Source organism: Centruroides vittatus, unplaced genomic scaffold, assembly GCF_030686945.1.
Source record: "Centruroides vittatus isolate TY-2023 unplaced genomic scaffold, ASM3068694v2 contig_1863, whole genome shotgun sequence".
In the NCBI taxonomy this organism is placed as follows: Eukaryota; Metazoa; Arthropoda; class Arachnida; order Scorpiones; family Buthidae; genus Centruroides; species Centruroides vittatus.
The window spans coordinates 1,276,273-1,289,631 of record NW_027121147.1 but is presented as its reverse complement, the minus strand read 5'-3'; the positions used below and the strand labels follow the sequence as shown (position 1 = coordinate 1,289,631).

The 13,359-nt window shown below is 32.6% G+C and overlaps 1 protein-coding gene across 2 annotated transcripts in view; it reads left to right on the top strand.

Annotated features, from left to right (window-relative positions):
• Nucleotides 1-13,359, top strand: part of LOC136970007 (uncharacterized MFS-type transporter C09D4.1-like) — an 89,653-nt gene that overhangs the window by 29,964 nt on the left and 46,330 nt on the right. For both annotated transcript variants that reach the window (XM_067264366.1, XM_067264365.1), the window contains one exon: nt 11,559-11,961. In XM_067264366.1, coding sequence (XP_067120467.1) covers nt 11,559-11,961 — 403 coding nt within the window. The remainder of the gene's footprint in view (nt 1-11,558; nt 11,962-13,359) is intronic.

The following is a 13,359-nucleotide window of genomic DNA, read 5'->3' as shown; positions in this document are numbered from 1 at the left end:
GGGATTTACTTGCTAATTCAACTTATAAAATATCCTCATCCACAATTGAAATACAGGAGTTTAAAGGTGAATTTCAATGAAGTCTTTCTTCTGGGAATGGTATTGGTCCTATGCTTGCTATCATCTTCCTCCATCATAAAAGTCACAGCTGACTTGAAGGCATGTACCTTTTGCAGCCAAACCTGACGTGGTTGGCAGACACTGCTTGTAGTTGGGGTTGTAGAAGAGCTGTTGGCAGAAGAACCTGTACAGAAAGACATCTCCAATGCCGGTCCCAAGTCAAGGTGCAAAAGGAGGAGGGGGAGGAGTAAGCACCTCATTAAAATAACCAGGTACAGCTGGTCTGGCTGTTTGTCCCCCCCAATAAAGGCTCCCATTAGTCCATCAGGGATTATCGGTAAAAAAAAAATATATCCTACTTTTGTATCAACCAAGTCTGTTTGAAAATTTCACCTGTAATCTATATATATAAATGAAGATGTGTGTTTGTTTCGCTATGCATGCCTAGGCCGTTTGACCAATTGCTATAAAACTCTACAGTTACATTCAAATATTAACTTAGATAATGTTGTACATCCCACCCCAAATTATTGATTGGATTTCTGTATGTCAATTAATTTGTCTATTTGATTACTGGCTTTACATGTAATGCCATCTATTGGCAAAAAATTTTACAAAATAATTAACTAAATATAATTCTTACAAAAATGATAATTTTTTAAATTATATATATTCATTGAATTACTGTGACAATGATATAGCATGAAATAGACATGCCATTACTGCAACAGGTAGCACATAGTACCTGTGTGGAGTGTAGTGTTTTGTCCCTGTAGATCATACTTTTCCTGTCAGTATTAGTGTTGTGCCGGTTATGAATCTAACTCTATTTAGGAGAAAATTTTTGAATTGAAATAAGGTGACTTGTGGTACAAGTCGGAGGTTCATATGTAGTTAATTTGGTGGTCTTTTCCTCTTACGCTTTCCATATCTGGTCTTTACTTTCATTTATCTAACCCTGTTTTTGAGGTTAAGGAAGGACAGAGATGGACAAACAACAGTGGGAATTTACAATTTTTTCAAATTTCAGTAAGTACCCTCCAGTAACCAAGTGGATAAAACCACCGAATACCAGTAGTCTGTTGTGGGTTTGTGCATGGCCAACAGACTCGTGGAGTTTTCTGGGTTTTCTTCACATTAGTAACACTTAAATTGTAGCCAGCTTTATATAAGTCTTTCTGGGATGCATCCTCCTTGGCAGATCACTCATGTGTCAAGTTGCCATAACCAAATAAACCAAACCAATTTTAATGATTTTTCTATAAATGATTTGCAATATTTACGAGGACATACTTAACTATAACAAAACCTGGACATCCCACCCCTTACCCTGATTTCATTTCCCTTATTAACTCATAAACTCATTGCCCCAAACTTCTTTCACTGATACTGCTGAAAAATGTTCTACCGTTCAGCCAAATTAATGTATGCACAAAGATTTTAAGGCACAAATTAGAGCTCTGTCTTTTTCTGTGCCAATGTTTATTTTTTTGATGACATTGCTTCATTCAACTTCCTGTAGTTGTAGTCTGTGTAATGTGCACTTTACTCACATGTTGAGTCTTACTGTCAAATCTGCTTCCACTATTCTTATGCCACAACTTTCAAAACTTTACTTAGATATTTTTGCTGAGCTCTACTTTTTCAACTGTGTTTTACCAGTTTTTTTATGGGATCATGTAAAAACAATTATTCTCACATTTTACAAGATTATTTTTTACTTAAGTCTTATATGAAGTCTTTTGGATATTGAGGTTAGCAACTTCAATTACATGCGAGGCCGTCAGAACCAATCCATAGTAGACCAGTATTAAGTAGTAGTCATAGACCATCTTCTCTCCCAGGAGGACAACTACTACTATTGGTTGAATTAACTTCAACCTATATCTGCACCAGTCCCTTCATATCAGATCAGTGGTATGGTGACATTTGAATAGGAAAATTACATAATACAAGGTTACCAGCAAGCACACAATACGATTTAAGTGGTTTTTGAGGGTCTGAGTTTAAACATTGGATTCATTTTTTGCAAAATTTGATTTGTTGGCAGATCACTGTTTGATATTTGGCAGTGAAATGAAAGTTTGTTAGTGCTAACATTAGAAAAAAAAACGATACAAAGGTTATCTTATATAGATTGGTCACTTGGTGTGATAAACCCTTAACCCATCTTAAAAATTTTCTTCCTCTACCATACACAATTTAAAGAATTTTTAAAATGTGTTAGATTGGTCACTTTGTAGTTACATAACTCAAATACTATAATATAAGGATTAGAAGTATGAAATAATCTAATAATCTTAATGTTTGTACTTAGCAAATAACATCAACAAAACCTCTAAAACATACCAGCAAATATAATTTAATATACACTATGGCAAACATTTTTGATCCGAATAGGATTGCTTCAGGTCAAAATGTTTGATAGAATTAGAATGCAAAAGATGAAAATTTATTGGTGTTATTTGCTAGTGTACAACCAGCTTTTGGAAGATTTAGATGTTCATACTTATTTTTTGTGCGGGAAATGCCGCGCTTACCTGCCAGTTTTTCTCATACGTTTACTGGCATGTGCATATCTATAATTGGCACCTGTAGAATAATGTATCTATCAGCAGATAATCATGTCATCAGTCTCATTTGCTCTCAACTGGTTAATGACAGAGGCATTTTCCAGCTTGGAGAAATACTTCAGTGCTGGAGTGGTGTATTTCATGTTGTTCGAGGACAAAACAGCACTATGTGGAAGCAGATTTATTAGTAACTGTTATGAAACAAAGCAATTCAAGAAGTGAAGAAGAGAGAAAAAACCAAAGGAAACCATCTGAAGACTTGGAGTATTAACCATAACCACTTAAGCAGTGAACATTTATTATTCTAACATTTTTTATTTTAATCTACCTTCTTTAGGAGATATCCTGAAGAAACTTGATTAAAGGGAGATTTTTTTATTACTTATTGTAATATTTTATTCAACATGTAAGTGTCTGACATGCACTTTTTAAAATTTGTCTTGTTCCATCAATGAACATTGTAAATCATTGTAGAATAAAGTGGCAGCTTTGTTTTTTTTTAAATTGTAAAATTCACATATCTCCAAAGAAGTTTGATTAAGAAGATTGAAAAACATTAGAATAATACTGTTCACTGCATGATAAATGGTTTTGTGATTAATGCTAGTTATTACTGAAGGGGTTCAGTGTGTGTTTTTTGTCTGTGGTTAAAAAAGCAGCAATAAAATTAAATATGCTATAGAATCTGATCCAAATGTACAGTACATGAAAGAAAACATGTTTGTGGGGCAAAATATAAGAGAGAAACTGTTAAAATAGTTTTTCAAAGTGGTAAAAAACTGTGTTGTTTAATGGACTGTTGCTGGAAAAAAGCAGATAAAATTCACTATTCCATTACTTGAAGCAATTTCAAGTGCCCAAATGGATGGCTACAGGGATTCAAAGAATACTTTTGCATTATATGGCACAACATTACTGGTAAATCTGGCTTGATTGATGCTGTTTGTGTTTGGAGACTGAAGCACATTTTGTTGAAGTCCTCAGTGAGAGCAACATTAATGCTGAGTTGTCTGTATTTGTCAATGTAAGACCATTGAAAACATTAGAAATCAAAGGGCAGCCATAGCATGGAGCCAAAAAAAAGTAAACTATCACAGTACTATTTACTTGCAATATGAACAGAAGTGAAATGCTCTCCTTTTATTCATAAAGTGCAGAATCAACACTGGATGAAAAATGCAACAGTCAGCAAAGTATGACAGTTGCCTTGTCGATATGAAGCAAATGCAAAAGTGTGAATGGCACCAAAGGTATTCCACAAATGTCTGCAAGCTCTACAGAAAAAAATAGCAGTCCAAAACAAATATCTTGCTTTAGCTGGATTAATTCTGTACCAAAACTATCTTATCTTGCAAAATGTTAGTTTTTCCTCCAAATAATTTATATGCAATCCCTGACATTCAGTCGTACACTACTTAGTTAGAGGAATATTGTGGGACAATCCATATGAAAGTGGACTGTCCTAGATGTGTGGAAGTATGTGAGTGCATGGAATGATGTTCCAGCAAACAATAATATGAAATTGCTTTGCTAAGGCTAGCTTTATTAGATGAAACCAGTAAAATCAGGACAATTGAGAGTTGGAACTTGTAGCAAGCACAGTTTATCAAGGTGACTTGGGATGGACTTTGGCAAGCTTTCAGCATCAAATTGGAATTCAATCAGTATTTGATGTCAAAGAAGAGACAAAATATTGTGTGCCATGCACTAATGACTATCCCGCATCTGTAGTGAGAAACAATATTCATCCAATAGTGAGGAAGAAAAGGATGACAGTTTCTCAGGAACGGGCATTAATTGTAATTTCAACTTCAGAAATATTACTTAAGCAACATTCTGAAAATGCTACAGATGGTGGTATCCTTGCATCACTTGAACATCTGTGACTTCAAGCCACGTGCATTAAAGTGATGCAACAATTCATTTCAGATGATTATGCTTCTTTACAAAGTCAAAGCATGAATCATGCAGCAATTGGAGTTTTATATTGCCTATAATCTATAATAGTCTTCTGTGCTAATGTATACAGTGCTGTAACTAGGCAGTGCAACAGGTGTCACCCTCACAGGGCCCACTTGGGAGGCCAAAAATGCATATATTTGTTTTATTAATTTTCCAAACCTAATTAGTTAAGGGGCCTAAATGCAAATTCTTGCACAGGGCACAGGAATGGCTAGTTACGGCACTGAATGTATATTATATAATTGTGTGAATTTTTCCAGGATCCCCTAAAAATAGATCTATGGGAATTACCATTATATGGAATTGTGTTTGATACAAAAACTGTTTATAATGTTTTTCAAACAGTAAATTAGATGGTCAGTCGGCAAAGGTACCTATTTCCAACTGCATTTACAGTATAAACCAAATATTGAATTTGTGAGATGATGTCAGCAAGAACTTGCAACTTCTTTAGAGGGAATATCTGGGTAACTCAGCATTTTAACTTGGATCTGTTTTTGACAACAAGAATTTTGAACTATTCACATTTCATTGTATAGCTAAAATCCAATCAAAAGGCTTGAACATAGTTTTACATTTAATAATTAATTTTTTTTAAGATTTGGAATTTATCTGGCAATATTACACTACAATTAAAAACTAGAAATTACATGATTAGAGGTAGACATTAGGCACCATTAATTTTTACTTGATAATCATAAAAAAAATATTGTAGAAATTTTTGATTTTAAATTTGTTGGATGCTTTTTAAACACTGCTATCAGAGACATTGCACTAATTCAAAACTGGTAGAGGAATTAGTAATAATTTACATTGACTTTGACTTTATTAATACTTACCCCCTATTATTTAAAAAAAATTTTTATCATCATCATAAGAAGCTTTTGTTGCTTTGAGAGAGCCGCATTCTAGGAAAGGTATGTCTATCAGCAAATGTCAATTATCAGTGAATGTTGCTCAAAGCTTTCCACTAAACTATTAGCTTTTGCTACAGAACCTGCACAAACAAAAACAAAATTGGGAAAACAATGATTTTGTCTTAAAACTGCAAAACTTAGTATAGTAAGAATAACTACAAATCATGAATACTCCTAATACTACAGGCATTTTTTTTTTCTTTAAAGAAATATCATTTTTGAGTGAAACATTGATAATTTTTTTCCAAATACGCATTTTACTTTAAGAGTCTTAATGGTCTTTTTAAAATAATTTTGTTCTTAAACCTACATATAAACAAAATAATTTTTGTTTTAAATATATGAAGAAATATATTTAATTTTTTAGTTATATATAAAAAGCATGCTTTAAAAAATTAAATTTAAATGTCTTTGAAAACAATTAACTTTTTCATCAAAATTATTCATTCATATTGATTTACAGCAAACATAAATATAAAAATTAGATTGATGAACTTCATCAAATTGCTAATGATGATGATTATATTTTTTAAGTTTTAGAATTTTATTACAGAGGTGGCAAACTATGGCAGGCAAACCCAAAATGATACAATGAGAAATTCTTCTATTATATGTGATTTATTATAATCAAAATAATAAATACAGTAGAGCATCGATTATCCGACTTAATTGGGGACTGGGGTTGGTCGGATAACTGAAAAGTCGGATAACCGAAAAGTATGAAAAAATACATTATTAGTATAGTGTATTAGGCCTGGTTTAAATACTAGCCTCCCTTTCTTGGTCGAGCCAGTGCTGCCAGCTAAAACATGCAAAAATTTAACAAAAATAATAATAATGTAGCCAAGACATAACCAAATATTGTAGCGCCACATCACTAGCGGACATTTGAATTTTCCAATTAGAACACGGTCGGTTAACTGATAAGTCGGTTAATCGGGGGTTGGATAATCGATGCTCTACTGTATTACAATTAATGGAGTATTTTAATTCTTCAGTATGAAATGCTCCAAAATTAATTCGAGAGAATTATTCCAATCAAGTAAATGTGTTTAAATTGAAATTAAATATCATTTATTAGTTTTTTTTTAATATTAATAGTTTCAAATAGTTAATTTTTTTAAAATAATAATAATAATAATAATTGATTTATTTGAATAGCAGTCAAAATCATTTAAATTAAAAATCACCTGAATTGAATAATTGAAATGTCACTAGGTGTTATACCTGTCACTGTATCATTTGAAATATTATCGAATGATGTTCCATACACAGTGATGAATGGCTATTTCAGATTATGAAATAGCATGAATATTAATTAAATATTCAGAGTAAACCAGCATCAAACAACACTTTATTAAAATGAACATTTTTGGCTTTAGGACTTGCTTAAAGTTTTCAACCGATCCAATTTGAATGTTTAAACTAAGGTTTGCAAACTGGTGGCCCACAAGCTGGATACAGCCCGATAAGGCTTCATATCCAGCCCACAGTCCTGACCATTTTTTTTTCTAAAATTAATGTTTGTAACATTTTTGCAGGGATTAAAACAGAAAATTCAAACATCTGTTTAAGTTGTAAAGGCCTGGCAAAAAGAAGGGCTTTTGTTACAGCCTTTCTTTTTTAATTACAGTGTCTTATACCAAATAATAATGTACAGTACAGTATATCAATGAATACAGCTCATGTCTGATATGCATGTATTTGACCAGCCCTTTGCTGCATTTGAGTTTGAGACCCTTTGTTTAACTGAAAATTTCGAAGAAGTAACCAAGGAAAGTTACTTTTTTGGAATTGAAATGTTCAAATTGGATTGGTGGTCCACAAGCTGGATACAGCCTGACTCATGTTATAAAAACCTGAGTCAGACTTTTAAAAGCAGCCAAAAATGTTCATTTTAAGTGTTTTTTGATGCTGGAAAAAGTTATGGTTTGGTTTACTCTAAACTGGTTCCATTTAATCAATGTTTTGATATTCAAATTATTACTTATGAAAAACACTAAACCTATAAACCAGGAAATTTTTATATCAAGTACAAATGTTTTTCCCTGTGTTCAATGGGCATCATCAGGTAAACTAATCATTAAATGCTGAAACAAATGGGAGAAACAAACACGTGTACAGAGGGGAGGGGAGGTGACATAAGACAAGAGAAAATGGAGAGGGGTAAAGATTTATAGTTCGAAGAAAGATTTCCACACTGGGGAAGGAGTCAACATCACAAAAATTAATAGCAGTTTTTTTTTGTGGGTGACCTTATATATTTCCACCTGCTCAAGATGTTTAAGAAAGAGTTTCCTGGAAGAGTTATGTAAGAGGCGTGCTTTGCGGAATTCCACATTGATGTTAGGATTGGAGGCGTAGATAGCCAACGCTGTGTTAGCTAATCCTTTTGTGATGGATGTCTGATGTTCCTTGAGATGGGTGTTTAAAGTGCATGTTGTAGCAACTATGTATTCTAAGTGGCAGCTGGATCTATGATCAATGACAGGGATAGTGTAGATGCCTGATTGAAGGTGCATGTCCATACTCTTTAGTGTTGTGGAATAGGGAGGAAATTGAGGGACTTCTACAGAATGCTAAACAAAAGTTATTTCTCCTGGATATTTCCTTGTAAAGGGTGACTAGCTTTCTATCTTCCCTTCCTGTGTCTTGGGAGCAGAAGTGGTGGAGAAAAGATGACGTGTAAGGCCTTTAATAATATGTGGGGAGTAGCCATGTTGAGTTACATATCAGGTGATCATAAGGAACTCTTTAGCTCTATCATGTGTTTGACAAATGGGTGAAACCCTTTGAACCGAGGCCCTGAACCAGGTCATCTTGAAGATAAACGGATTGTGGGAAGAGGCAAAGATGAATGTTGAGTGGTGTTTAGGTTTTTGTAAACATGAATAGATACGCATCCTTTAGATGAGGAAAACTGATCTACTAAAAGCTGATAAGATTGGTTTGGGCCTCAGGCAATTGTTGTTTTTGCCCATAGGATAATGTACCATTGTTCTCTATTACACACATCATTCCTTGAGTCATTTTTTCTTACTTACTAAACTGATTAAAGAATAAAAACAATACTGCAAAACTGAATGAAATTACCATAAAAGCACCAACTAAGACCTGTAATGCAGTTAAAATAAGCAAATTTATTATAAAAACAGTTGTAAACATTTGTTCTTAAGTCATCTTCAGGTTATGGAATGTTTTTTTTTATTGTAAATTATTGTTTTGTAAATTTTGTTTTTGAATTTTATTCTATGTAACATTCCAAGATAGACCATTCCCTAAAAGAAATTTTCTGAGGTTTTAAGATTCTCCAGATTTAATTCTGGGTCCTACAGAGAATTATAACAACAGAAAGCTTTATTACCATTATGCTCCATTTCTTTAAGATGTGAAAAATTGCAGGAACTAATATTCTCGCTAATTGTGGGTGTAGGTGAATTACCACGTGGGGAAGAGAGACAAAGATGCAAGTTAACAATAAGTTTATATATACAACATAGAGGTAATGATACAAATATAGATATATATGGTTAAGTTCACAAAATACAATTTCACGCGCACCTGAAGTTCTCACCGTTACAATATTGTAGTCCCAGATGGTCCAACATGCCGTAATCCAATTCGTCCTGAGAACAAAGAAACCACGGTAGAGACGAATATTTCACAATATATAATAACGTTCTTCTATAAATATTTAGTGACACACAACACTTGGAGGGCACTAAAACCTATACGGAACACACGTATTTGTCCAAGACATAGAAATTGTCGATGGATCACGATTCCGATTTGTACCTTACACACCTGTAAAACTGTCCTCGTGAAAAGCTTGCTGCGCTAGTCCGTATGATTCACCAGTCTCACGAAGAAAGAAAGAAAAGCCCCCTGTAGCTGGTTGGCATCGCCTTAAATACCCCTTTTGGTGTATCCAACAGGTTGCCAACCATTTTACCCCACTGCAGAAAATAGCCAAAAAAAAGTAAATATATATATATATATGACAGACAGCTGCAGCCACACAAAGCCAATTTTAACATAATATATTAAAAGTTTGTTCTCTATAAAAAAAAAATTTCAGAAGAACTTATCATTACTTCTTGGATTGATGTTCAGATAAATACATTTATGCATCAGATCTACTTTTGTAATAGTTATGGCTGCACCAGAAATTGATAATCTTCACAATTTTTGAACAATTGAGAGAAGCAAGAAGACAGCAGAAGCAAAGGGGATTTACTTGTATTCGACTTGTATTACTAGTTTAATATGTTATAGCATTTTCATATTCTTTTAAAAAAAGAAGCTTTCTTCAATTTTTATAATTGCTATTTTATATAAGTTAGTAAACACAATTAAATTTTTGAAATATCATTATTGTTTGTGTTAAACTTCTTGAAGCAAAGAAAAATGTTGCATCCTAATCCAATATACTCTCTACTTCAAATCACTTGTATCAATAACAGTGCTTGTTTATATCAAATTGTAAAATATTGGATCAATATTGGCTGAGCTAATTATTTTCATAATTTTTCAAATAAGAAAATTATGGCTTTAAGCAAATACAGGAGCAGATATTTAACATGATTATTGTAGCTATGTCAATTTTATCGTCACTTAAAAGTATAATGTCTATAGTTTTAAAATAGTTTGTTATATGTTATATTTTAAATCTGAATAAATATCAAATTGCACTGTAAGCAGTGCAAATAAGTTTTTCCCCTCTTGTACAAGTCTGAAAAGATTTTTTTTTATTAATTTATAAAATATTGAAATTTCTAGTTTTATGAGAGAGGAAGGGTTAGTTCTGAAGATAGTAATTTTCTATCGTAGGTTGACAAATAACAAAAATAAGGAACCACAAATCTTTCATATCTATTATTAACAGCATGAGTTGTTTATTCCTTCTTAATAATGCCATTGATCTTTACTGGTGCCATATTTCTGATTTAAAGATGATATTGCCGCGACTCACTTCTCCCGCCATGGCATTCCTAGTCCAGTGGTCAGCATGGTCGCCTATCAAACAGGAGGTTTCCGGTTCAAGCCCCCTTGCTGTGATTCTTTGTTGGGTATACATTCGCTCGGGCTGAGAACAAATGTAAATCCGTATCATTTACATATGGCAACCCCTGTCCTCACACGGATATAAGCGCGAGCGCTCAGGTTGAGCAGCGTTATTTTCATTTGGCAGTGGTTGTACATTTATCGAAGTGAATAAACACCTCTTTGAAATCCTCATGTCTGATTGTCCTTCGTCTATGCGACAATATTTATTAGTCATTAACTACTTTCCTAGCTGCTTTTCCCCATTACTAGTCATCTGCAATTTAAATGTAACACAACCATTCAATCTCATTTTATTTAATTATATAATTCATAATCTGAAGCTTGCTATATTTCATATTAAAGTTATAGTACTGAATTTAACTTAGGAAATTTTAATAAGTTAAACTCTATCTTTATAAACCATATTTAACGTATCAAATAATTTTATGCTTATGCAATTGAATATAGTTTTGCCTGAATATATCTTGATAGACCATTTATAATTGGTGATTTATAAGTGGTGACAATTTTTGATAAGTTTTATATTTTCAAAACATAATTTTTATGAATTTAATTTAAAAAAATTATTTCTAGCATTACTATCAATAGTTATATAAAAGTATTGGTTAAAGTTTACCTAGGAAACCTCAATGGTGCGGTTAGGTTAGGTTAGGTTAAATTAACTATATTTTTAGTAGACGTTTCCTTTTTTTTCTTTTGTTCAGTAACTACTGTGAATCAATAACCAGTGATGTTTAGCACACTGCTCCCTTCTGGGAGGTCAGTCGGGCCAGCGGCTCCCCTCTGGGAGGTCAGTCGGGAGCACGAACAGTCGGAAGCACGGCCATAGCGCCACCATTGGGGTTTCCTAGGTATCCTTCGACCAAAGTATTTACTAACTCGGTAAAGTTTTTTAAAATTATAGAACTTAAAAAACAATTTAATAAATTATTTAATTGAGATTTTGAAATATTCACTAAAAATTCAATTTGTTTTATAGATGGATAAATTAAGAATAAATGGTGAAATAGTTTCGGATGATGTTATACCAAATGGATCTCAAAAACCCATTTTAAGAAATTCGTTAGATGGAATGCCATCAAGTGAAATGTCTTCTGCTATACCAAGGATCGTGCAAGATGATACACAGCTGTATCCAATTCGTCATGTAATGTTGATTTTGTTTTGTCTTTATTCAATGTCTAATGCCTTCCAATGGATAGAATACTCTATTATCAATAACATTATTTGCAAGTATTATGATGTAGATGGTGAAAGTGTAAATTGGACTTCAGTGATTTATATGGTTACTTACATTCCATTAATATTTCCTGCTTCTTGGTTATTAGATAAAAAAGGATTACGTTTTGTGATTTTACTTGGCTCATTTGGAACATGTGTTGGTAAGTTTTGTTAATTACTGATATGATAACTACTAGAATAGTAATAAAAATATTTATGTAAAGGAATGCAGCAGTATAGTATGATGTAAGGTCTGTTAACTTTCTAATTGTTCTAGAATTTGAGTAGTGTATTTAATATAAACAAACATCACTAGGCCCGATGAGTATATAATGAAATACTAATGATTGCAGTAGTGTATTTGATATGATAACAGCAAGTTAAGGTGCTTTATGAAAAGCACCTTAACTTGCTGAGAAAGTGCAAGCCTGTGCCATCTGAGAAAGTAGTGTTGTTGGACCCTTTTTTAATACTATACTTATGCTTTGTAAGCCTAACTCCCAAACTTCTTGTAATAACTCCAATATAATTCCTAATTGCACGTTTTTGTATTGTATCTTACACACATGTACTTTTTTTCTTACATCATCTTTGTCATTTCTTAAAATTTTATACAGGTTCAGAGCTCTTCACAATAATTCGACTCTACAGTCAGCAATTTCTTTCATAATGCCCTTTATACTTCTGTTTAAAGTGAACTTTACAGTTTTGTTGAGATTGCTGTTCTGAGTCTTTGGTGTGCCCTCTTTAAAGCTTCTAACCATTCCTGCTATCATGCTAGCTTTATACTCTAGTATTGGCCATGTATAATTCTGTTAATCTCTCTTTGTCTGTGTATGACACTGCTACAATATAGATATTCTCTTCTAATGAGAATCTGAAATTCTGCTAGCTTGTACCAGTAGGGATCATTCGATTGAGATGGACTGTAGAGTGGGTATGTGTTGGTTTAATATATACACTGGTGATTAACTGCCCTTCTTTAAATTTGATGTTAATGTCAAAAAAAATGTATTATCACAATGCTGGGCTGTAATTTTTAATGTCACAATAAATAATTGCTTGTTTTCAGTAATAAACCAACAAATGCCTAAATAATCGGTCTATTATATGGCTATAATTAAATAATAAATACAAATGAATTTGGTATAGAGGTAAGTGTTAGGCACCATCTCTTATTTAAATTAATAATTATAATTTTTAATAATTTTAATAAATAATTTAGAACATTCCGGAAAAAAATAATTGACCCAGGGCGGGGCTTTGAGATGTGTTATATTTGTTTTTAGTATATATTTGTCTGTAGAACAATTCTGTTTTTTTAGTGAATAGTTTTTATATTATTTAAAAATTTTTGTACTTTGAATTTTTGTTCAGATGTTTCAGTATATTCTACTTTGTTGTTCATGTTTTGTGTCTCTTGTGTAATTTTCTTGAATATTTGTATGACTAATTTTGGTACTGTGTTATTTTTGATATAGTAGATCAGCCCAATTGTTGTCTGTTGTTTGATTCTATTTTTGTCATACTTCTGTGTTTTGTCTGTCTGTGGTTATATT